The sequence below is a fragment of the Corvus kubaryi genome, unplaced genomic scaffold, assembly GCF_017639235.1.
Source record: "Corvus kubaryi isolate FWS band 111438036 unplaced genomic scaffold, C.kubaryi_AGA036_p1.0 37308, whole genome shotgun sequence".
Classification (NCBI taxonomy): Eukaryota; Metazoa; Chordata; class Aves; order Passeriformes; family Corvidae; genus Corvus; species Corvus kubaryi.
In genome coordinates this window covers 22,090,426-22,116,232 of record NW_024581096.1, presented here as the reverse complement: position 1 = coordinate 22,116,232, position 25,807 = coordinate 22,090,426, and the positions used below count along the sequence as shown (strand labels likewise).

Genomic DNA, 25,807 nt, shown 5'->3' with positions numbered 1-25,807 from the left:
GCCCTTTGCTTCTGCTGCCCCTGTCACTGGTTTCAGTAGGAGCAGTGGTTGTCCTGGCATGCTGTAAATTTGAACTGAATGAAAGAGAAGTGTTTTGACCAGGTCCACCTTAGATATATGTTTCTTAGTTGTTTGACAACAGTATTAAACAGTCTCAAACTGGGACACTAGTGCATGCAAATCAAGGGCCAGATATTTTTTGTATTGTGTTGTGAAAATTCTCTGTAGATTCATGACGTCCTTAGAATAGAAGTGTAGAGTTCAGAGATTATTTCAATGACTTCATGAAATGAAGGGAAAAAGGTCTTCGTTTTTTCTCTTTTTTGGAAATAACTTTAGTGTCTAGATGAATGGATGCCGCATGTACCCACTCTAGTATAGGGGAACAGGGTTTCCCACATATCTGTGGGAAGGTCTGTGTGCCCATGTGTTTGTCCTTCGAGTGCTCTTCAGTCTTTTCCTGTGTAGCATATGGAAACACTGGAATGGTAGGATGGCCTCATCACCTTAGAAGACAACAAGAGCTTTGGGGTTGTGCTGTATAGACAAGGCTCATCTGCAAAGGTCCACCAGTGTTTTTTCAGCCTGGGAAACTAAACTTATTAGTACAACCATGGGTTTGAATCAAGCTAAGTTACAATATGCTGTCATATGTTTGCCACCTGCCTGGTATTAAATAACACTTGTGCATAATTATTTATCAGACTACTTTGCTAGGGTATAATATGTATACTGCTTTAATTGCAGTGAGTTGGAATAGGAGATAATCAAGAAACCTAACAGAAGAGTCTATTGAGTTTGGAGACGTTGTGGATTTAGGAACATTGAGAAAAACCCCAGTTTATTGTTTCAGTGCCATAAGAAACATAGCTGATATATGTATGTGTAAAATCATAGACCCTTTGCTGATGCATTGTGGAAAAACTAAAATAAAAATTTGAAACAGCTCTCACTATGCCTTCAGGGTTTGTGGTTTTTGGTTTCGTTTGATTTTTTGTGAGGCCTGTATTTCTTTGTTTTCTGTGCCAGAAGGGAAGGATGAGTCTTATTTATATAATATATATTCTGAAAAGTCAGTGAAATGAGAAGAAGGCCGTGAACATCATGTTGCTTACCTGGCTTTTTGGCATTTTAATTGGTGCCCTGCAAATGCTATCAAAGGATCAGCACTCTGGAAATCTGGCTGAAAATTTTAATGCTGAATCCTTATCTAATTGATATGTGAACACAAACATCTGAATTTATGATAGCAGAAATAGGTTAAAAAGCTTTCTGTTGAGGTGAATCCTCAGAAGAGAAGAACTTTTGAGATCTACCTGAAAATATTTGAGTACCTCAATTTGAAGACTAGATATTTCTATGTTAGTAACTTATCAATAATGCCTTTGAAAAATAAAAGTTGCTAAAATAGTATCAGTTGCAACAAGTTACAGATATTTTGATAGAATCGTAGAATAGTTGTAGCTGGCAGGCACCATCTAGTCCAAACTCCCTGCATGTGTGAGGACATGTTTCACTAGACCAGATTGCTTAAGATATCCCTTCCAGTGCCAGGGGTTTGAATTTCTTGATCTTTACAGATGATCATCATACTGATAATTTTTTATTTTAGGTAGATCAGAGTTTCCGTATGAAGAGTGTACAGCATCCAATATGTGGTGTCAAATCACATTCTTCTTTGGTCATTATTATATTTAATTTGCTGTTGAAATCTGATTTTTTTTTTCCCCAGTTTTTGATCTTCTTCCTTATTCCAACAAGCGAGTGGTACTGAACTTCTTGCAACAAGCATTCGGGGATCCTATGCTGAATGAAGTGTACTTGCTCTCAACATTCAAACTGCAGCCAAAGAGCACAGCCACTGTTTTTGGCCTATATTCATCAGCTGACAACAGCAAGTATTTTGAATTTACGGTAATGGGACGGATGAGTAAAGGTGAGTTGTTTGGAATGTATATGGTAGAAATGGTGTTGGATCCATAGTTACTGGTGTGTGATAGATGAATGTTGACAACTGTGTGATTAACCTTTGTGCTTGAGTCATTCCTGTTGCATGCTGTCACCTTTCACATCCCCTCTCACTCCTTCATCTCTTTCCTTCCTCTCCTTGATGCTTCTCTCCCTTGGAAAGGGGAAGCTGACCTGACGATCAGCTGGTATCTCAACTCAGCTATGGTGCTTACTCTGAGCAATGCTGAGAAAGGAGGAGAAAAACATGGAATATGGAGAAAGGAGTCAATTTGGCTTGGTCTTTTCTTTTTCCTTTTCTTTTTTCCTTTTTCCCCTAGGGGCAATCACTGGTTCTTATTACTCAGGAATGTGAGGGACACACGCACATGCTGCCTCATGCATATGAAAGGCAGGTTCTTGTTCTGCTGACCCTGGAGGTTAGATGTGACTATGCAAGACAAATATTCCTGGCACTTATAAGATCTGTTGGGTGAAATAAAGTGTTTGTTCTTTATTTCTTGGAATTGGTTAATCAGGAGTCAGAGTAGGAGCTGCAGCAGTTTTAGAAATAGAGAGTTTCATTGATCTCTAAACCAGATCTAGGATATACTACAAATTTAAGGTTCAATGAAAGATTGTTGAATTTTGTACATTGTTGTTCCTGCATTGACTTCACCACTGCTATAGTAATTTGCTACTGAGTGATTAGCTGAACTGAATATACTGTGAAATTCTAAGGAGAAATTTCAGTTTATATATAGGGAAATTATTCAATATGCTGCAAAAGAACAAAAGCACACCTTTTTATTGTACATTATTGGCGAATGAGTTAGATAAAACATCGGTAGTTTTATCAGGTCTGCCAAAATCCTTCTGAGGTAAGGGAATAAGAGCTATGGGTGTGTTGGGAATGGGTAATACATGGTCACACAGCCTTATTAATAAGTGTAATACGATTCCTAACACTGACTTAATTGATAAATAAATTATAGATTACACGTACTCCCTGTCTCCCTATCACACACGCACAATTATGTGTGTAAATGTTGTACACGCATATAGGAACACGTATGTGTACACACAAATGTGTCTATATACATGCAAGTTTGAACATACCAGACTCTGATTTTCAAAAATTTCTGCGCGTCCGATGGTTACTGACAGCCTCTTAAGTCTGTTAAAGTGTTTCTGGTGGAAGGTTACATGGTTTCTTTTGGTTTTGTCTTCAGTAGGTTGGTGTTTGAGAAGCATCTGTGACAGGACAAACAAAACAGTGGCACATGGATAGGCAGCATGAAGCGACTTGTCCTGTCAATGACCAGTGTTGAGTAGATGGGGGACATCTATAACCTATCTGATGTAAAGGATTGACCTTCAGATTGATGTAAAGAATTGACCAAAGAGAGGGAGGCTTTTTAGAGCAAGAACGTTCATTGGATTTCTTTGCCTCCTTATTACTTTAGAGCACCTTGTTCAAGGCATATGGCAGTGAGCAAGTGGTAGGCAGTGTTTTCACATGTGATTTCTCTGGACGTGTTAGGGATCCCGTATGGCTACTTCATACAGTAAGTTAAACTACATCCGGGAGATTGTCATGTGAACTGCAAGTATGGAGTGTGTGAGATGTGTATGATCCTCTCGAGACATCGTCGCTTAAGCGGTGGACCAATGTTGGCATCTCAGCAAAATGCAGTCTTAATATCTATGGTTTCGAAAGAGTGTGTAGTGCTTTCTCTGTATGGTATTTCCAGCATGCAAATCTGACCTAAGGAGCTCAAAACAGGCCTTAGTTGTACTCTGAAATGTCACATTTAAGAGTTTTGTTCTCAATGGTTGCCTCATATTCTGGTTCTGTTGTGGTATAACTGATAGTAACATGTTTGTAACACCTAAATGTTTTTAAAAGCACAGGTCTGACTTACTGAGTTAACAGCTAAACTTACGGTAGACAATTGTGCCTTTCAGATGCAGATAGCATCCATGGATTTCTTATCCTTTTAAAATTACTCCTTTATGGAGCAAACTGCAGTTAGTGTAAAGAAGTGTTGCAATTTAACAATTCTGTGAAGCAACTCCTATTTTAATTGAAAATTTGTTTCTTTATCAGTTCAGGTGACACTCTCATGAATATCTGTCAAATATTCAAGCAGCAAATGTACTGCAGGGCCTTGGATGAGTTAAATCTTAAGAGGTGGAGGCTGTGATCCAAGAAAATCTCTCTTCAAAAGCCTACTCTAGTTTACCAGATGACTTTTTGGCTTTGGCTGAGGAAAGAATACTTGATCCTCCTTCCAAGCCTGATTGCTCCTTGTCCTGAAGCTATTCTGGCAGGGTCTGTTCTGGACCCTGCCTCCATCTCCTCTTTCTTTCTCTAGGCTACTGTTGTGCTTGGTCACTCTGAATGCAGGGCCTAGATCCAAAGACCTTGTTTTTATATGACCAGGCATGCATAATATTCACATAAATAAAATGCTTGCAGTGTACTCTGTCTTGCCAGATCTTTGAGTTTGCCAAGAAATGCTACCTTTTAGCGAGTTACTGGTGACCTCATGCACCTTTGCAGAAATTTCAGCTCTGGCAGTGTTTTGACATAGACAGCAGTGAAAACATTCCTTATATTGATCACAGCTGCTGAGGCTCTAGCACTAGTGTAGACTTCAAAGATGGAGACATACCCTGCCCCACTCATGCTGGTATAAATCTGGGGATTTTTTAATCATTAGACTGAGGAATTAGAAAAATTTTAGGGAGCATGTGCTCAGTGAGTTGGGAGGTCACCAACAAACAGATATAGCATCAAAGCAATTATATTAGTAGTGGAAAGATGGGAAGGGAGGTTGTTTAATTAATAGAAATTGGATGGTTTCAGTAAGTAGCTGTTACTAGGTCTGAAGATAGTAAGAACTTTTACCTCCACTATATCCACAATTTTTGGTTGACTTAGTATCAGACCATTTGTGAGCTCTCACTTGATGTGACTGTGGCAGCCCTCTGTGAATTTCAGACTTTAGCAAAAGCCAGCACATAAACGTTTAGATGCCTGGTGTCTGTGCAGCTTGATTCCTCATGCACATAACTGTTATGATCAGGAGATAAGGGACTGTTGGCTGGTGTTTGGGGGGATCTTTGAAACAAGGTCTATCTGATATCGCAGGGTAGTTATACACTGTCCAGATGTGTTCAGCTCATTGCTTCTGCAGATATGCAGTTGAAGAGCCAGGGAGAGATTTTGTGGAGAGAACTAGCTAGCTGATCTTAGAGATCTGGCTCACAGACCCTAGCTTACTGATCCAATTTCCTTAGGAAAGAGACTTTTTTTTCAATATTGCTCAGTGAATATTTATTGTAAGAGTATTTGTTTGTCTGCTGTTGTGGGTTTTTTTGATGGTGAATTTTACTTAGTAAAATGAGAATTTTTATCAGGTAGGTCAGTCACTAATGCTTTTAAAAAGAGTTGAGAGGAGGCTTAGTGACCTCTAGGAGTGGACTATGCCTTTTCTGCATTATATTTTGGTTTTACTGAGTGTTTGTTACAGAGAAGTGCAGGTTATTGGCTTGGAAGCATGCTTCCTTTGGTTTTTAATTATGCATTTGGATACACTCTTAGATGGCTTCACTGTATGCGGTATGCATCACTGAAATTGATTTTTTAGTTGTACACTTCTGCTACAGAGTATTTCTGGGTCTATCAGATATGTACATACCGAAGTGCTGATTGCAGGCTGCCTGCTACACCCTGTAACTTTACCACTTGCATTTTAGCACATTATGGCTTATAAAGTGACTTTGGTTAAGCCATTTAGAGAGGCCTGGACAAAGCAGAGGAAAACTCAGCACAGGCAGCAGAGCTTTACAAATAGGGAGTCATGCAAGCATCCTGCTAGTGCTGCTTTGAAAGTCAATGTCTCATTTGTTATTACCATTATGTCTGCATATGGGATGCATTTACTAAAGCGGACATGTGGAAAAATACCAGAGCAATTGCAGATTTCCACAGGATCTTCCTTGATCAGCCTTGGGCTATCTGCTACCCTCTAATAGTCCTTCTGTGTATTTTGTCCTAGCGGTGCTGCGCTATCTGAAGAATGATGGAAGGCTGAATTCCGTGATCTTTAGCAACATCCAGCTGGCCGATGGGAAACCCCATGGTGTCATCTTGTGGCTGAGTGGCCTGCAGCAGGGATTGAGCACAATAGAATTGTATCTGGACTGCCTGCAAGTAGGTGCCATTGAGGACCTGCCAAAACCATTTTCAGCGCTGTCTCAGAAGGTGGTGGCAGTTGAGTTGCGCACTCTTCAGGAGAAGCCGCAGGTGAGCATGGAAACTGGGAGCAGGCTGAGCACTTAGAGGGATCACCAGTGATCCTCTGAATCGCTGAATTCAAACCTCAATCTTCACAGCAGCCAAGCTCTGTACAGTAATACTTTAGTATTAAGTTGTGAAATAAATGTAAATAAAAGTTCCCTATGGAGCAGGTGAAATCTTAGCTTACATGACCCCTGTAATAATTATGCTATTTGTTTTAAACACAATTTTTAGCTTTTATATTAAAATCAAAAAAATACTGCCTCCTTCACTTCAATCTAGTTGTTTTTCGGGGACTGAACTTTTTGCAAGGACTTAGCTAATGCAGTAGGGGCAGTGTTTCACTGGCTTCTTACAGCTGTCCTGTATGAGCAGAGCTTGTCTGTGTATGTGGCTTTCCTCTTCATGATATGCCAAGAGACTAAAAAAGACAAAAGAAAGGGGGGACTCTTGTGGTGCCAGAGTGCAACCCTCATCTGTTTGACTGCAGTAGCTTTTCTTCCTCTGTCTGCCATCCAGGAGTGGATAAAGCTTCCTGTCATCTCCCTGTCAGCAGTCCAAGATAAACAGTGTCTTCCACAACATCTTCAATGATCATTAATCAAAAATACTTATTATAAAGTGCAAAGACATTCTGCCCCCAAGGTTGCCCACTTTGTTTCATTACAGGCTTGAAAGTGAGCCTGTTTTTATGGAGAATGACTGTGGTGCCCATATTCCTGACATGAATGTATGTACCTGTTTGAGAGGAGAGGAAAAAGGAAAAGACTGTTTTGGATGCACTTAAAAAAATCTTATGTCACAGATACAGAAATATGTGAACTTCCTAGTGTGTGAGATCATAGGCACTGTAACAGTAAAAAAAGTTTGAAATAAAACCACAGCTATGTGAAAATCTGCAAGGCAAAGATTTGAGATTTTTTACAGTTCAAATAGTGATGGATGGACCTGAAGGGAACGGCACAGAAGCCCTGCATGCGTAGGAAATGGACCACCTCTCTTAAAAAAATTACTTTGTCTGATATTTCATATTTTTCCCATTGTTGTACCAGAACTGTGAGCTCTGTTTTTCTTGTGAGCCCAGGATACACTAGACGAGCTGAAGCTGGTAACTGGAGGAACGCTTGCGGAAGTGGGAAACCTGCAGGATTGTTTTCTTCAACAAATTGAGCCTGTACCTCAGTACACTGGTAAGGTCTGCAACTGGGAGTTAAAATTATTCCTAATGACACCAGTGCAAGGAAGCTAATGTGATGAATATGGTAAATGTGAAGAAGCCTTCAGTCAAATAGTAACAATTATTTGACTAAATTATAGCTATGACAATTTCCTGTAAACATTTTATAAATAGCTCAGTTTGGAGAGAAAACAGTCACTGTTGCTGGTGATAAAGCAATGAATTGTTGTTTTAGTGAAAGACAAGTCTGTAATGATTGAAAGAGGTTTTTTAGCATAATTTGGAAGTTGAATTTTTGTGATGATGATCCATTTGTGTCAGCTTAATAATATTTTAAGTATTCAAATTGCAAACAATTGCAGATGGAAAGTAGTGCTAAATGGGATACATTGCTACAGGCTGTATGAAAGGTAGATGAATGGAGTAGCAAGACCTACCCATGTACTCTTTCACACTGACAGTATTCAGCTCTTGTTGAGCACTGGACTGTCACCCAGAAGGGAGGAACAAGGTGTTAAGAAGCTTGCAGGAGACTGAAGAAAATGTTTGTGCCATGGCTACAGAGGCTGTAGGTCCATGTGGGAAAAGCCATTTTAGAGTAGCCACTAGTCCTGCCACAATTTAGCCAAGGCTTTTGTCACCTGCTGAAGGAGACATTGATTCAAAACCAATTCCTTTTCTACCTGTGCTGAGCATTGTGGAGACTGAACTGGGAAGAGAGAGGAAAGGAAGAAGCGGAGGCTACTGAGATCCCTGCAGGGCCCCAGGGACTTAGTGCAATCCCCTGTGTTAGGTGAGGGTGCTTCCTGACCGCTGGACTCAGAAAACCTGTGCTATCCCAGACTGTCCCATCTGTAGTCCTAGTCCCTGTCCATCTGTCTTTCTGCTCCGGATGTGAGGGAGAAGAATGGGTTCACACTGTGCATGCAATATGTTAATACATGACAACTACAGGAAGGAAACTCAGTTCAAGGTTTGAAATAGGATCCATGATACATTCTCTCTCTTGCACCCTTTCCTGTCCCCTCTGCCAAACCCAACCCTGCAGCATTGCTGCTTTTGATAAGAACAGAGATAAGATGCAGAAATTTTATGAGAGCATCCTGGGTACGTCGCATGAGTATAGGCATCAGTGGTGCGCAGTCATAACAAAATCTGGTTTACCTTTTAGCTGTGTAAATCCTTAGCTGCACATACTTCTATTTCGTTGCTTCTTAACATATATTCACTTAGGTAAAAAAATGTGTTTTATCCTCAAAGCTCTCTCTTTTTCACTAAATCAACAGGCATTTGAATGTGGAAGGCTAATTCAATATTTATTCTGCAAAAACTGACATTTCTCTCACAGCGAGTTTCCAAATTACAGACTTGCAGCTTTCTCATTGGTAACTTTTAGCTCACTGATCAATAATGGAAATGGTAATATACAGACAGATACTGTCTCTGTGTCTGCCTCCACCTGGCTTAGACTCTCAAATTCAGTTGCTTTTAACTTCCAAGTGGAATTAGTATCATTAATAATAATAATAATAATAATAAACAACTCACATAAATACATTCAAAGCCTACATAGTCAAATCCACCAAAAGAAAAGGTGAGTGTTCCAACAGCAATTTTAACTTGGCTGCCTTGAACCTTTGTATGCTTCATGATGCTCTTCTATGGCAGTAATATATCAGATAATGACAATTTTGACTACTGCCAGGAAAAGCTGGAATGCAAATGCTTAGCTGTGTAGGAGGGGTGAGACCTAATATCTTGGTAAAACCTTGTGCTTTCATATTAATTGGAAAATCCTTGGGAGTGCTTTGGACCTTAATAATTGTAAATGGATTTGACTGCATGCCTGGTTGTTGCTCATTGCTTTGGCAGCATTCCCTCCATGTTCAGTCTGTGAGGCTGAGACACCTAAGCAGTGGGATGAGTTTATGATGATCAGACATAGGCTGAAGATATATATTTGGATCTTTTTGGCTGGGTAGGAAAATAGAATGCAAGGTGCATTGGGTTTGGTAGATGAGATTAGCGTGCTGCATGTGATCATCGCAAAATCATTCCGGTCAGAAGGGATCTTTGGAGGTTGTCTAGTTTGTGGAGGGTACCTGAACCTGACAAAGTATAAAAAAAATAGCTGTGTTGCACCAGACTGAAGATTCTTTTAACCAAGTTGCTTTTAGAGACAGAATGTCAATATAGACCCACAGGCAAGAGTATAATGGAATGGAGTCTTAGTGTGATTTTCTCTGGATGCTTTACTGTTCTCCAGCAGTTCATGGTATTCAGAGCTCTTGACTCAGAGGTGAAATCTTTGTGTTTTGTACTCAATATATGTGTTTGTCCAAGAATATATTTTCATCCATGAATTTGTCCAGTCAGTTTTGAAGGCATGGTCAAGAATGTCTCCTGGCAAGAAATTTATCACATATCAGAGGAATATTTCCTTCTGTTTACTTGGAACCTGCCTCTTCCTAATTCCATATACAACTTGTATGTACAGCTTCTTTGGTGAAAGATTGTAGGCTGTCCGGAAACTTTTTTTGTTGTCAGCCATCATCTGTACTATAATCATGGTTCGATCTCTGGACAAGAAACCATCATCTTCCAGAGTTCAAGAAGCTGGACAATATTCTCATGCACATGGTGTGATTCTTGGGGTTGTCCCGTGCCAGGCCAGGATTTGACCCAATGATCCTTACGAGTCCCTTCCAACTCCGGCTATTCTATGATTCTATGAATGTCATTGTCTTTGAATGACACTTCAGGATTTGAATGACACAGACACGGGAAAGTGTGTTACTTGAGCCAGAGAGCTGTTGTTCCCAAGAGAGGTAGAAGAAATATCTGTGAGGTGTTTCATGGTGGCTAGTGTTTGTACATGCCTGGGCCAATTGGCTGTGCAATGAAGCTGGTTGCCTGCTCAAAATCCAGGGCCCATACTTGAACAGGTTGCCCAGAGAAGCTGTGGATGCCCCATCAGGAAGCGTTGAAGGCCAGGCTAGATGGGACTATGAGCATTCTGGTCTAGTGAAATGCGTCCCTACCATGGCAAGGATGTTGGACTAGATGATCTTCAAGGGTCTTTTTCAATCCAAACCATTCTTAGATTCTATGCTGCAATATCCTGTCAAGAGAAAGAGAGGGACTTCAGTTTCCTGTTGGTCAGTAATACTCTGAGCTTAGTTATTACTGTGAAAGCCATTCTGTTAATCATATTGTTAAAACTCAAGAATATAGAGCTAGGGACTAGCTGAACTGAGGAGTTGCCTTATTGGATGGGGTATGGATAAGAGAGGCTACGTGGAAGGGCCAGATAACTGTATAGCTTCAGGCTGGTACCTTTTGCTTACCTGCTTGCTCCTGGGTCCACTATATTGTGGACAATATTATCCCTGAACCCTGGTCATTCTGCTGCAAGTAGGGCCTACTTTTGGAATTGCTTTTAATGGAAGATAAAAAACCAAAACCAGGTGTATTCAGCTGTTTCTGCTCTGCTGTCTAAATTTGCACACAGGACATGAGGTTCAAGGCAGTATAACCTGTTTAGTCCACCTTAATGTTCAGCAGTCTGCAAAACTTAACTACAGAATAGATCTGGTTTTGATTTAGGTGCTAGCCAACAAACAGCATCTGAAGTCTTGAGAATTTTTTGCAGATTTCAATCAATAATGCCTAAATGAGTCTTTGTTTTAAAAATAAAACAAGAATAGCCCCCAGCATCTGGCCTGACAGCCTGTGTGCCAGGTTCCACTATGGGATTCTGAAATACCCATGATATTACGTCCTGCTGTTGTCACCAAAATAAAAATACGGCAAGGTTAGGTCTAGAACAGAGGCAGGCTGTGGAACAGGTGATTCCTGACTCTTTAAATTTGTTCAGTGTTTTGATGAGAAAATATGAAGTGAAGAGAACATAGTACGTGAGGAGTTGGATAGTTCCCACTAGAATGTTTGGAAACACTTAGACATGCTTTGAAGTACAAAACAATGAGGTAAACATTAAGAGAAGCATTTTTCATATAAGCTTTCAGTACTCCCAAAAATAACATGTGAATAAACCTCCCTGAAGCTATTGGGCATAATATCAAAATATCCTGCCTGCCTAGACTGTGAAAGAGCATGTATTTGTGAAGTTTGTTTTTAAGTACAGACTTAGAGATGTAAACAAGTATCTTCTTGAGAGAGGTACAGATTCAGAAGTAAGCCGCAAACAGAAGCAACTACAAGTTACTATGCTAAACATACTCTCTGCTTCTTCTCTGTCACTGGCTCAAAACAAATATTTCATTTAACAGATAAAAATCTCCTGTGAAGATCTTGGGTTTGATCTGGTCCTTCCCTATGGCTTATTACAGATGTAATTTTTGATCTTGTCTTAGAGGTCTTTAATTTGTTACTTAGTATTGAGGACTGATTTTGGTGTGAGTCCATAGTGTGTTGAGTAGATGTTTTGTGAGTCCGTACAAAGTGTGCACCTGTCAGAAGCAAATGCAGCCATAAACTTGTGTGCAGTGTGATGAGCTGCCTTTGAGAAGAAGAGCCAAGTGACTGCTGCAGTTACTAAAAGCACTGTTTTGTCAGAGCAGGCATCGTTGATGTGTTCTCAGAACTTCACAGTGAGCTTGCTCAGAAAGCTGGGTAACTTCACTTTGAAAAATATGTATTAATCAGTTGTGGTTACAACTGTGCTGTGCCAGCAGGACCAGGGAAGTAATCAACCCCCTGTACTCGACATTGGTGAGGCCGCACCTCAAATCCTGTGTTCAGCTTTGGGCCCCTCACTTTAAACATGAGATTGAGGTGCTGGAGCGTGTCTAGTGACGGGCAACAAGGCTGGTGAAAGGAGTAGAATATGTGTCGTTTCAGGAACAGCCGAGGGAGCTGGGTTTGTTTAGTCTCAAGAAGAGGAGGCTCAGGGAGACTTCATTGCTTTCTACAACCACCTGAAAGGAGGGTATAGCCAGGTGGGGTCTGGTCTCTTCTGCCATGCCTGCAGTAGGATGACAACAGGAAATGGCCTTGAACTGAGACAGGGGAGATTCAGATTAGATATTAGAAATATCTTTTCATTATTAGGGCAGTCAGGCATTGGAATAGGTTGCCCAGGGAGGTGGTGGAATTACCTGGAGGTGTTCAGGTGGTGTCTGGATCTGGTGCTTAGGTGATGGTTTAGTGGTTTAGGGGTCACAGTGGTAGTGTTGGGTGGATGGTTAGACTGCATGATCTTAAAGGTCTCTTCCAACCTTGATGATTCTATGACTCTGATTCTATGACACAGAATGGACTTATGCAGGGTATCTTCCCATTGTATGTACATATGCTTCATGGCCTCACTTTGCCCTCCTACCCCAAACAGGTTATGATAAATACCCAGTTCTGAAATCCTGAAGTTTCCCTTAGGGTTGCTGGTCTCAGGCTTGGGAGGAACCAGTAGCACTGGTGGTCTTAGTTGCCTTAGAGAGCCTTGACACTGAAGTAATGGTAGAAGAATCGTGATCTTGTTTTTCTCTCTGTGGACAGCTTTCTGCTTTGCCTGTTTCTGTGGGCTATAAGGAGTTCAGTCCAGAAAAGCCTCAAGTTCATGCAAATAACACTATAAAATTTGAGATAAATACTGTCTCTCTGATGATTTCTACAGGGCTTACATAACAGTAATGTCTGCCCTCCATGGCTCTTTATGGGGTTTCCATCTTATATCTCAGAAATTACCATGGCAAACGAAGGAGAGTTATGTTGTGTACTGTTTTTCATTGCTGTTTCCCTGCAGGTGATTTTCACAGGCAGCTGATGGGTCAAATGATGCAGATGAACCAAATACTGGGAGATGTGAAAGACCTTCTTAGACAACAGGTACTGTATAGAGGCTTTAGTGTGAAATATCCCAATTTTGCCCCTTTGATAGAGTCACAGAATCACAGAATAAGTCAGCGCAGACTTCACATAAGCAATAAACTCATGTGTAGAGTTCATTGCCTTGGAGGCATGATGCAATGGAGAAGAAATAACCATATAGGTCCTGGTACCCTGTGCTTGCAAGGGAGGATCATTGAATGTGGGAGTGTAAGAGGCTTGCTTATTCAGATCCAGAAAATTTAGTGTCTGGTGAGGAAGTACAGAAGCCATCCTAGCCCACTATTAGATAGTTGTGGGTCTGTTGCATGAAACTGAAACTGTGTTTGTTTCACTTGCTGGTGGGTGTCAGAACTGGAATTGCTGGTGGCACATACCTTTGGTCAAACAAGGACTTTTGGACCTTTAAAGGTCCTGTTGATGAAGGCTGAACCTAAGTACATCCATTTTCTGTATCTTTAATTTTATGGAGTACAAAGAGCATCTCATTTAAAACAGATTACCTATGTTGCATGGTTTGAGTGGCATCTTGGGCACTAATGGTTGTTCTCTCAGCCAGGTGCAAACTGAAACTATCTGTACCTAAATAATATTTATTTTCTATATTCTCAAGGTCAAAGAAACCACTTTTCTGAGAAATACCATAGCTGAATGCCAAGCATGTGGTGAGTATTCCTGTTATTGCTGGTAATGTAGAAGAGATACAGAGTTGTTTTAAAACTAGTGATGGTCATGTTAGCTTTATGTGGTTTCTAAAAAGTACTTTTTTAGAAATACTGTTCTAGATGTGTTTGTATTTGGACACAAATTTAAAATCGATTTGCATTAGAGAAAAAGCTTCCATGGACCTGCCAATCACCTGTTGGGGGATAAAATGCCACTAAACCGAGCACCGAGCAGTACCACGCAGGTACTGGCAGTTCTCACGCTGCCACAAAGCTGTGCCACATGTTCCTGTGGAGGGAGACACTGTCTCCCAACTATCTCATGCACCATCTTAGTAGAAGGACAAGGGAGGAATCCTGTTCTGCTCTAGCTGGTATTATCAGTCTGAGGAAGATCCTATGCAGTCCACCTGAAGTTTGTCTGATTCTGAGTAGGCAGTCACTAGTTAGCAGTAAGACCCAAAAGGTGGTCTTCATCTTTTCTCTAGATGAAAGAAATAAATTCTTTTCCAAATGCTACTTCATGGCCCTCCTACACAACTGACAATCAGTACACAAGTGAAGTCACTGTAAAAACCAATATACTCCCTTACTGTGTGAGATGAAAGGTCTTAAACTCATCAGGCCTTTTAGTTGATTTCTTCTTCCAATCTGTCAGCCTCATCAAAACTCAAGTTGAGCTCTAGGCAGGGTAACTTTTATGTGTAAGTGCCAAAGGAAAAGTCAAATTCCTACATGCATTTGTACCAAGGTTCTGTACCTGCCAGAGTCTCAGAAAGACCAGTCTTCGGCTGGTCTCTGTGCACCTAAGCCTGTGTACTTGCATGGTCCTGCTGTGTTTGTGGGCTGTCAGCTGCTGCTTCTTTATTCTTCCTATTTGTCGACTGTCAGAGATGCTGTTGTGAATCCAGAACATTGTTTTTCTTATGAAGTGGTAGTGTTGCCGGTTTAGCCAGAGAAATGCCCTGTACTTGTAGGCTTATACTTGAGTCCCCTGGTCTGAGGTCACAGGCTTTCAGAGTTTCCTCCCCTGGCAGATATGTTTTAGGACTAGCCTAGGAGGAAGACCCCCATATGTAGCCAGGAGAAGCACATGGACCTAAAAAAATAGCCTCAATTTCCCCTTGCTGGGGACACAGTAAGGTCCTGGGCCATTCCCACCATGGAGTCTTTTCAGGCACAGCACAGCTGGCCAGAGCACAGTGCAGGGACTTGAAGTGTTTTGGGGATTTCTTCAGAATGCTTTCCAGCTGAGAACTATGATGAATGTTTCTTTCAACTATTGAAACTGTTGTTCTTTCTGCATTAAAGGTTTGGGCACTGTGAGTTTTCCAACTCAGCTTCCTAGGCGTACTAAACCGAAATGTGAAGTTAATTCCTGCTTCAGGGGAGTGAGGTGCGTGGAGACAGCAGAGGGATTTCAGTGTGGGCCCTGCCCTGAAGGACTCACAGGAAATGGAGTTACATGCTCAGATATTGATGAGGTAAAATAGTGACTTTCACTGAACTAAAAAAAAAAGCTAAAAAGCAACTGTTTCATACATATCAATGGTTTGCTAATACTTGCTGTCTTCAGCATTTACTGACTGCTTGCACAGTGAATATTAATTCATTCTGATTTGATTTTATGTGACTATTTTGCTGTTTCTGCAACTTTATGGAGGTTATATGTGTGAAAACTTGAAATGCTCTGGTGAGTTGAGAAGTCATTTAAAGGAGCTTAATGTTTGGAAAAAAACCCCAGAACCTAAACCCAACCGAAACAAACTTTTGACATTGTCATTTCTATTCCACAAGAAGATGCAGTAGCTTCTGTTATAGGTTGCAGAAGCACTTCTTGTCAATATGGGCTTTGTTTCTTTAAATTATTGTGCTCCTGAACCAGTATCGGTGACCAGAGTCTTCTCTTCAACCCAAACTGGAGCCATGTTTTCATCCTTACCTTAGAAGTCTATGAAAGAAAATAAACAATTATTGTCATCTTTCCTTTTGCTTCTTTGTGTTTGTGTTGAAACCCAATAATGTTGACTTAAATCTGGTCCTTTTCTTGTGCTGTATGTTAGAAATTCAGAGCTTGCTTGTATTGAGTACTGAATTAATAAATTTACAGTATCTTAAATGATTGAAGAACACCTGTGTTAACTGGAATGTGACACTTAGTTGGAACAGAAGCAACAAAACCACTTACAGGTTCACTGCATTTTTTCTGTGGGATGATTTTTACCATTACTCTTCAGTCTTTTTTTTGGAAAAGCACCTTGATGTAGTAGACCAAGCAACCATCAGAATTAGGTCATAAACTGCACCTGTGGATAACACAGTACTACCAGTGTACCTGTTAATAATATAAAACAGTAAAAGCAATTCTCTTTTTCTCCTCCCTAGCCAACAGGAAATGTGCTTTGACTGCTCTTTTGATTTACTCCCTCCTGTAGACCAACAGTAGAGAGGATGTGATGTGCCTAACTTATACCTGTCTGTGAAAAACACTGGAAAGAGAAAGTGAGTTGAGCGTGGCAGTTTTCTGAGGCATTGGCAATGTCTCTTGTTTTGCCTTACGTGGCATGAACTGTGTCTGCTGCGACAGAAGGTGCAAAAAATGGAGGTGAAGCACTGAAATATGAATGCAAGTGGTAGATCCAAGACAGCTGTGGTACATGTTCCATGCTACAGACAGCCATGGTGTGAAGCTCAAGCCAGCCTAGGTGGAGCCTGGCAATACGGACGGGTTTCACCTCCTGAGCTATTTTCAGACTGACACAGAGCATGGCAATAATCTCCTCCCTGCCATTTTCAGAGTTGGAGCAACTCAGCCCATTACAGCAGCGGTGGAAAAAGAAACAGAGACTAGTTTATGATGGCTTGATATTAAAGTGGTTGTCTGTTAGCAGTCAGGCTCTAGTCACTGGAGACTCATGTACCTTCATCTTCCTGCCACCACTCCACATGACAGACCTGCTTTCACATTACAAACAGCAAGAAATTTATGCCAAAATTGTGTCATAGAGATACAGTCTTGTTTATTATGAGGTCTTTATATGGACACTGCCATTAAAATGTCACCTTGTCGGGAGCAGTTTTGTTCACCAGCAAACACCTACTTAATCAGCTGGATTTTTACTTAGAGTTGCACAGGGAGAAATAAAGAAGCAATAAATTGCAATAATTTTGAATTGTCTAATGAGAGGGGATGTGTCGTACTACTTGTTTTCCTGAGTTAGCTGATATGAAGGAAAGTTTTTTTGTTTGGTTGGTCAGTTTTGTTTTTTAAAATTTATTTAAAGCCTTTTATGAATGAGCTATTTCTGTACTTCCTAATAATAGGCATTTTAAAAGAAGTTATTGTACAAATTCTGGTAAAGACAAATCTGGAAGACTCCTCACTAAGAGCTGCCATCATCTTTCCTGAGGCTGTTAGCATCTCTGCAGTATGCTCCCTAATTCATTAGCAGTTTGAAGACATTACTTTGGTATGCTGGTGCCCATTATCTTGGGAGCTGCAGCTCTGCTCTGTGTGCTGTGTAATTTGGGTGCCCTCTGCTGCCTACAATAAAGAATCCACAGCAAAATAAGGAGGCACAAAATGTCTGTCCTAGGTTTTACGTTTTCCTTATAGTACTGATTGACGTACTATTAACAAATCTTTCTGTCAAACACATTTTGATATTAAGCATAGCTTTCCTGCTTCTGTGTGTGTGTGTGTGTTTGGGTACAAGTTGTATGTCTTTTGTAGGTGGATATTGTCTGGTTTGTTCTCCCTCCATCTTGCAGATGATTGTCTGTCAGTGATGGAAAGAGAAAAAAAGGCATATTTTTAAAACTTTAGCATTTCTTTTTCATGTTTCTCATTTATTGTTGTCTTTGAGCCCTGTGCAGCGGGATGGCATGTTGATGTTTTTGGTACTCCTATAAATGTTACCTAGCAGCTAGTGTTGATGTTGGGAAAGGCAGCAGTGCAGGATGTGTTTCCCAAACTGGCAGCCACAAGACCAGTGAAACTGGTCACAGCTGTTTTATAAAACTGCATAAGGCAATGAAGTGAATGGTGCCTTCAGGCCAAGGGTGATTTTGTGGACGTGATATTTTGGGAGAAGTTCCAAGGACTGTCTGTGGGCCTCTGGTCTAGAAATGTATGGGTGCCACCGACACATCCCTGCTGATCTCATTTATGATTGGATTCCTTCTGGCTATGAGATTTGTCCAAATATAACTGAAGGGAAATGCTGCTGCCACTTCTGTGTGTACAAAACACATTAGTAGGGGTGTTTGGAGTTATTTGTCTTTCCTGATATTGTGGTGTGGACCCTTCCAGGGGGCTTTCAGCCTCCCAGGGGTCCAAATCTGCCCAACTAAAGGAAGGATTGAGAGTTTAGGACATCAACTACAGGCTGTAATGTAAGGTTGCAAATATTATTTAAATTACAGAGATAGCTGAAGACTTATTGAGGTCAGAAATACCTGCAGAGATGGTTTCCTCTCTAAGCCCTCTCTGAACAGAAGACATACAGGTGTTGTGTGTAGCATTGCCTTTGGTGGGAGGTCTTTATACACAGTCTGAGTCTGGATGTTGCTGAAGCATGAACATGTGCTTGGTTTGTTTTTTCTTTGCAGTGTCGTTACAACCCTTGCTTCCCTGGTGTACGATGCGTGAACACTGCTCCAGGTTTCCGATGTGAGACCTGTCCTCCAGGATATACGGGACAAACCGTGCAAGGGATAGGACTCAGCTATGCCAAGAGCAATAAGCAGGTGAGTGGCAGCACCTCCACAACAACTTCCATTGCAAGGTGCTGGTTTTATGTTAGCAATGCATCTGTATTGAATTGCATTTATTTTTCAGTTGTTCCATAATTACCTTATGCTCTTAGGCAGAGCTCAGAGTGTTTCAGTTAGAGATCTGAATTGTGTTTGCTTAGCTTTAATGGGAGTGACAATCTAATATTCTTGACTGGCACAGAGACAAGAAAAAATGTCATTATCTTTGTAAGTATCTCTGATCAACGGGCTTTGTTGATTTCTGTAAAATGGCTTTGAACTAGGAAGAAAATCATAAAAAAGGGCCATTTTACTGTAAATTTTTTTGCATATTTCCGGAAGCACCTATAGTGGGAACACAGTTTTTGTATAAACTCTTGAGGGTGAACCAAAACACATCCTAAAGCAGAAATTCTCTGGTTTGTGTCTCTTCAGGGTTTGGAAATTTAGCCTGTGGATATGTCTGTGACATTCTGAGAGCAGTTTCAGGAGAGGCTATGTCTCTTCCAGTCTTAAACTTTAGTGTTGTTTCTTCAGACTTTGATCTCAATAAATTGACATTATTTTTATTATTTGTGGATTTGGTTTTATTGCTAGGTCTGCTTAGATATTGATGAATGTCAGAATGGTGGACTTGGACTCTGTGTTCCGAATTCCCATTGCATAAACACTTTGGTAAGCATCTTTTCATTTATGCCTTTAAAAAATCGACTGTTTTAAAATTCCATGAGGTTAGGATTGGATTTATGGGTCTGATGGAAGAGCTGAATAATACAATTTGTTTCTTGGCTTCATATAAATCAAAGAATCCTTTCTTCTTTTCCTAGCTAATAATAAAAAAAATCAATACTTGATTTGTCATTAACACATCCATCTGAATTGTATCCTTATCACTTGCCCTGAAGAGCAGGAGCTCTTCTCTCCATACCATCCAGTGACATGTGTCTATGGATATGTTATTGCAAGGAACCTCCTTTGAAAGATTAAAGCTTTGCTTCCCTTATCTCCTGCCACCTGAGAACTGTTGCAACAAGCTGTTCCGCTGGGTGCTCTCTTTATAGGAGTTACGTATACAGTAACAGCTATCCCTCTAAATAAATGGAAATGAGAGTGGCAATTGGTACAAGACTGTTAATGCCCATAGATATTAAACCCAGGAGAGCAAGGAAAAGTAAAAATGTACTTACAGTACTTACAGGAAAAGTAAAAATGGTTTGAAAGATGTTAGGATCCAATAAAGAGGGCATACAACCATTTTAATGCTATGAAGCAAGTTAGACATAGAATCACATAATCATAAAATCATTTATGATAGAAAAGACCCTTAAGGCTGAGTCCAGCTGTTAACACAGCACTGACAATCCCACAAAACCATTTTCCCAAGTGCCACCTCCACACTTATTTTGAACACTTTCAAGAATAGTGAGTCCACCACTTCCCTGGGCAGCCTGTTCCAATTCTTGACAATCCTTTGAGTAAACAAATTCTTCCTAATAGTCAATCTAAGTCTCCCCTGACCTGAGATGGCCTGAGGATCTGAGGCCATTTCTTCTTGTCCCATCACTTCTTACCTGGGAGAAAAACTGAACCCTACCCATCTACAGCATCTTTTTAGGTACTTGTAGAATGATAAGGTTCCCACGAGACTCCTTTTCCCCAGGCTAAACACCCCCAGCTCCCTCAGCCACTCCTCATAGGACTTGTCCTCCAGACCCTTCACCAGCTCCATTGCCCTTCTCTGGACACACTCCAGCACCAAAATGACCTTCCTGTAGTGAAGGACCCAAAACTGGACACAGAATTTGAGGTGTGGCCACACCAGTGCCAAGTACAGGGGGACAATCCCTGCCCTGATCCTGCTGGCCACACTGTTGCTGATCCAGGCCAGGATGCCATTGGCCTTCTTGGCCACCTGGGCACACCCTGGCTCACGTTCAGTCACTGTCACCAGCACCCCCAGGTCCTTTTCCTGTGGGCAGCTTTGCAGCCACTCTGCCCCAGCCTGTGGCACTGCCTGGGGTTGTTGTGACCCAAGAGCAGGACCTGGCACTGGCCCTTGTTGAACCTCACACCATCGGCCTCAGCCCATGATCCAGCCTGTCCAGATCCCTCTGCAGAGCCTTCCTGCCCTCCAGCAGATCAGCACTCCCACCCAGCTTGGTGTCATCTGCAAACTGATTGAGGGTGCACTCCATGAGATCATCAGTGAAGATTCCAAACAGAACTGGCCCCAGTACTGAGCCTTGGGGAACAGCACCTGTGACCAAACACCAGCTGGATATAGCTCCACTCACCACCACTCTCTGGGCCTGTGAACTCTCTGTACCCAGTGAACACCTGCTCAAGCCATCAGCTGCCAATTTCCCCAGGGGATTGCTGTGGGAAATGGTGTCAAAGGCTCATCCACTGAGCAGGTCACCTTCTTAACAGAACAAGCAGGACCTGCCTTTCATAAATCTGTGCTGGCTGGGCCTGATCCCCTGGTTGTCCTGTACATGCCACAGGCTTTCTTTATAGCAAGAGACGGGTTAAAAGTATTCTTCAGGTGTAAAGGTGGTCCTTTCTGCAGCAAGGTATTGTTGAGGCTACCATTTGTGTTCAGTATTAGCTTTCCTCATGAATAAGCTTGTTTTCTTAGGGCTGCTTTCACCGTTCAGGATGTTTGTATCTTTTTTTTTAAATATTTAGAACACTTACTGTCACATGTTGTGTTTTGCTGCATGACTAGACATGCAGCCTCTTTGGGAGGCCATTGGGCCCTGTCTACAGAGGGCCAACATGAAGTGTCCTGCATCTGTTAAAACAGAACAGTGTGGGGTTTCTAGTCCTGTATCCCTTCAGAAACAGTCTGGTATGGAAATGCTGCCTTAGAGGCTATTTTAATGCATACCAGAGCTTGATATAGGACAGAATATAGCGAGCAAATTCAGCAGACTCCAGAAGATACTACCCTGTAATCCATTAGGATAAAGTACGCAGGCTGGTGTGTTTTAAATAAGCCATACCATTAGCATGGCCCAGGGATTATTTTACTCTTCAGCCATCTGTTTATTTTCATCTTCATCCTGAAAGTATGCAGACAGCACAGTTATAATTTGTAATGAAGTTAGGAATAGAGGAGTAGTAGTAAGAAAGATTTCTCTATGAAGTCTGAGTAGTAAGTAGATTTCTCTGTGATGGTGTACTATGACAGACCTGACAGTTCCTCCAACAGACTGTACACAAAGAGTGAAGTTGTATGAAGTTTCACTAGTGGTTAGATGCACGTTTGTCAGAGATCTACCCATTTCTGTTCCTGGACATATCAAAAAATAATTATTCTCCATAAGGTAAAAAGATCATTCTCAATTAACTTTTATGTCTTAAGTTACAGGTCAATAAGAATGTGAGACAGAGACAAAAGTCACATTAGATGCCTAAAGAAGACCTCACCTTATCAGCATTTATCTGTTTATATCTCATATGGTGATTGGCCCAACACACAATGAGATTCCTTGGCTTAGCTCCTTTGTGTTTGTTTACACAAGAGAGTGATACATATGAAATACATATGCATGTATCATGGTAAACTACTGCAAAAACTTACATGGATGTTCTTATTGCAGTGTAAATGAGGATGGCTGTGTCTTCAGATACAGAATTCTTTTCTGATGAAGAAGATTTGGATCAAATTGGCTTAAAAACATTTTAGCTTAAAAAATAAAATGGGACAAAGACATGGTGAACTTTTTAATCTCTCTTTGATTAAAATTTGTGCCCAGTTGCCTTTAGATAAACTGGTGGGTGTGCTTTACAGTGAAATAAGATCATCCAGCCTGATTAATCAGCTGCTGCTTAGAATTTTGCACAAAAGTTTCAGTCACCTGGAAGCAGCTCAGGGTGATGCTGGCAGGGACAAGGCATCATGAAGAAGCTTTTGCTGCTACATGACTTTTCTCTGGCTTAACAAAAGACTGGTCTAAGCACGCAAGAGTTGAGTACGTTTTCCAGCATGCACTCTGGGAATCAAATATAATTTTCTTGTAGAAATAAAGAAGTGTAGAAAATAAAGCTTGTTCGCAGTACAAGAGGCGTCATTGGATGAAAAACTACACTTGCACAGCATAAACAGTGTGACTTGAATCTTGCTCTTGTGCTTGCTTTAAAAGGAAAAAAAGTCCTGTTAAAAGTCTGGCTGGTGACTTTTTGTTCTTACAGGGGTCTTACCACTGTGGCCAGTGCAAACCAGGATATACAGGAGACCAAACCAGAGGATGCCAGGCTGAACGGAGCTGCAGGAATCGAGCTCTCAATCCATGCAGCATCCATGCCCGTTGTATTGAGGAGAGGAGAGGAGAGGTGACATGTATTGTGAGTTCATTAATTAATGCATTTTTACAGTGAAGTCCAGCATTTTTTATAGGCTGGAAATGAGAAAATCTTTGTGGTCATTTTATACAGTTGGATATTTTACCAATTGTGGCACACTGGCCAAGACCAGCTGTGAAAACTGGGCTGAGACTATCTTGCAACTGCTTTGTTCTTGCCACATGTCTGTAAAGCAGCCATATTCATGTATCATATTCACTGTGCCTGTGTAATTAGATCTTTAGGAATCACTTTTGTAGACTTTCTGTAGTCTCCTCAGAAAAGACTGTCAACTGTCACACTACAGAAGACATCACAAGGACAAATTCCTCTCCTGGTGCCCAGCTACATAGCTATGAGTAAGGATCCTCTCTGCATAGCCAATGTGCCTGTATTTGCTGGCTGATAGAGATGTTTTTTAAAGTGAGATCACAGATTCCAGGCTGTACAGGGAGGCTGTACTGTGCTTACCAGCTATGGGAGCTGAGGAGCACTAGTAGCATATGAACTTCCACTGTAAGAGTATACTTAAGTATATTACTTAGTTTTTCCATCTGCAACAGAAAGCAAGAGACTAATCCTGTGTCCTAAATTTGGATACAGTGCATGCTTTTTCTGGCACTTGCTTTGGTTTAGTTTTTAAGTACATCTGTTTCAAAGATAAATAATCTAGGATATTTTAAGTCCATGCTGTAATGGGAACATGCCTAGACACTTGTATTAGGCAACTCCTGGTTTTAAGGGAAGGCCAGATTTTGACATGCAGTTCTTTGCATATATCTTTGACATAAATGATATGCTGGTTTGAAACAGTAATAATTTAATTGGCTAGGAGAAACTTGTGTGCAGATGCATTTGTTTTTCTGAAGCAAACTTAGTAAATGTCAACACAGTTTTCTCTTAAAACTTCTTCTAGTTGCAGGTGTGTTCTTGAGATACTGAACAAAACACAGTCATCCCATCTAACCATGTGCCCCTTGCCAAGATGCTAGGTGCATACTCTACCTAGGTCTCCCCTTTTCTTTTGCTCAACCTGCCAGTGAGGAGCCTAAACTCGTTCCTGGCCAGTGTCTATAAGAAATCTATAGCTCCCACTGCAATCATTAGGTGTGGCAGGCACACATTCCAGTTGACATCAAGTTGTAGCTCTTTATAGCTACATCTGGATACACTGCAGCCTCTCTCAATGTGGAAAGAAAATCTTTGTTTCAAGCTCTCTGTATCTCATGGTACTTCAGTATCTGGCCATGACTTCCATATGCTGCTCTTTTCAAGACTGGCATGAGTTTTCCTTCTTGAATATTTCTACAGTGACTCATTAACCTTTTGATAGTGCTACCATGATGTTTTATTGATAGTGCGGCATTGGCTGGGCTGGTGATGGTTATATTTGTGGAAAAGATGTTGACATTGATGGCTACCCTAATGAAGAACTCTCATGCTCTGCTGAAAACTGCAGAAAGGTAAGAAATGCTTTCTTAATTCTATAATAATTCAGAGCATGAAGGGATAAAGAGGAAGACTGTAAAAAACATGACTCAATGTATTCATCTTTTATTCAGGTTATTGAATTCTATTTAAGTTGATGAATCAATTAATAATAGGAAAAAATCATTCAAATTATGAAGGCGTCTAGTTTACCTATAGAACACCAGACTTGTCTCCTTTCTTGTCTAGGACAATTGCAGATTTGTCCCAAACTCTGGACAAGAAGATGCTGATGGTGATGGGATTGGAGATGCCTGTGATGACGATGCAGATGGAGATGGCATTCCCAATGAACAGGTGCTGTGTATAGATCAGGATGCAGGGGTCTGTGCAAACAGAAGGATTTCCCATTGCAGCAATGGGAAGTGATTCTGAAATCTGATTCACTACTGTTTGCCAGAGATTGTTCCATACCCATCACTGTCAGTGGCCCCCTAAATCCTGTATTTTTCTTTTATATAATGCTCGTTCTTACAAGACTTAAGCCACACAGCCTTAAATCCCATCTGTGTATACTCCATTACTACCTTTTATCATTTAATTCTAGAGCTGTTTGTGTATAGAGCTTGTGTCCTTCTGTCACTCTCCCACAGCATAACCTTCAGGAACATTACTTGCATTAACATCTTTCTATTTAAAAAGCAGGTTGACCTGACAACACATTTCATCAGGGATCCAAACCCCACACAAATGAATGTGTCTTGCCAATAACTTGAAAAAGCTTTAGATCATGTCCTCAAAGCAGAAGAGGTTTCCATGTGGGTACACACAGCAGAATATACTAGAGAATAAATTCAGATTGGAAAAGCTGTTTTGTTTTCACCCTGGATTCTTACAAGCCGACTGTTGTTCTATATTAAGATCATTGACTGATACTGCTTACTCTGCTTCCAAGGAAGCCAGCAATAACATCCAGAGTACAAATGTCCACCTGGAACTAGGGCAGACTAGCAGTCACAGAAGGTCTGTCTCAGGCTGTTTTGCCAGAGAGGCCCAGGCTAAATTCTCCTGGCTTAAATCAGCTGGTTTTATTAATGTTCTAAAATGAAAAAATTAAATCCTCCTACAACTTTAAATCTACTTGCAGGTTCAGCACCTTCATAATCAAGTAAATTCTTTATTCTTTCTAGTCTCTGTTGTTGTTCTCTTTGGGCAAGACAATGAGGTCATGAGTGTGCTAGATGGGTGGAGAAATTTTATACCACTTTGAAATAAAATTTTCTCCACATACCTCCTGATGGACTTTAAAAGCCAATAGCAGCTTGCTTGAAA

At 40.9% G+C, this 25,807-nt stretch overlaps 1 protein-coding gene across 1 annotated transcript in view; it reads left to right on the top strand.

The window, feature by feature from the left end:
• THBS4 (thrombospondin 4) overlaps positions 1-25,807 on the top strand; it is a 40,647-nt gene that overhangs the window by 2,367 nt on the left and 12,473 nt on the right. Inside the window, exons 2-12 of the mRNA XM_042028845.1 lie at positions 1,733-1,936; positions 6,015-6,262; positions 7,341-7,446; positions 13,198-13,280; positions 13,894-13,945; positions 15,257-15,429; positions 18,557-18,694; positions 19,298-19,375; positions 22,898-23,050; positions 24,406-24,510; positions 24,725-24,832. Of these exons, the coding sequence (XP_041884779.1) occupies positions 1,733-1,936; positions 6,015-6,262; positions 7,341-7,446; positions 13,198-13,280; positions 13,894-13,945; positions 15,257-15,429; positions 18,557-18,694; positions 19,298-19,375; positions 22,898-23,050; positions 24,406-24,510; positions 24,725-24,832 (1,448 nt within the window). The remainder of the gene's footprint in view (positions 1-1,732; positions 1,937-6,014; positions 6,263-7,340; positions 7,447-13,197; positions 13,281-13,893; positions 13,946-15,256; positions 15,430-18,556; positions 18,695-19,297; positions 19,376-22,897; positions 23,051-24,405; positions 24,511-24,724; positions 24,833-25,807) is intronic.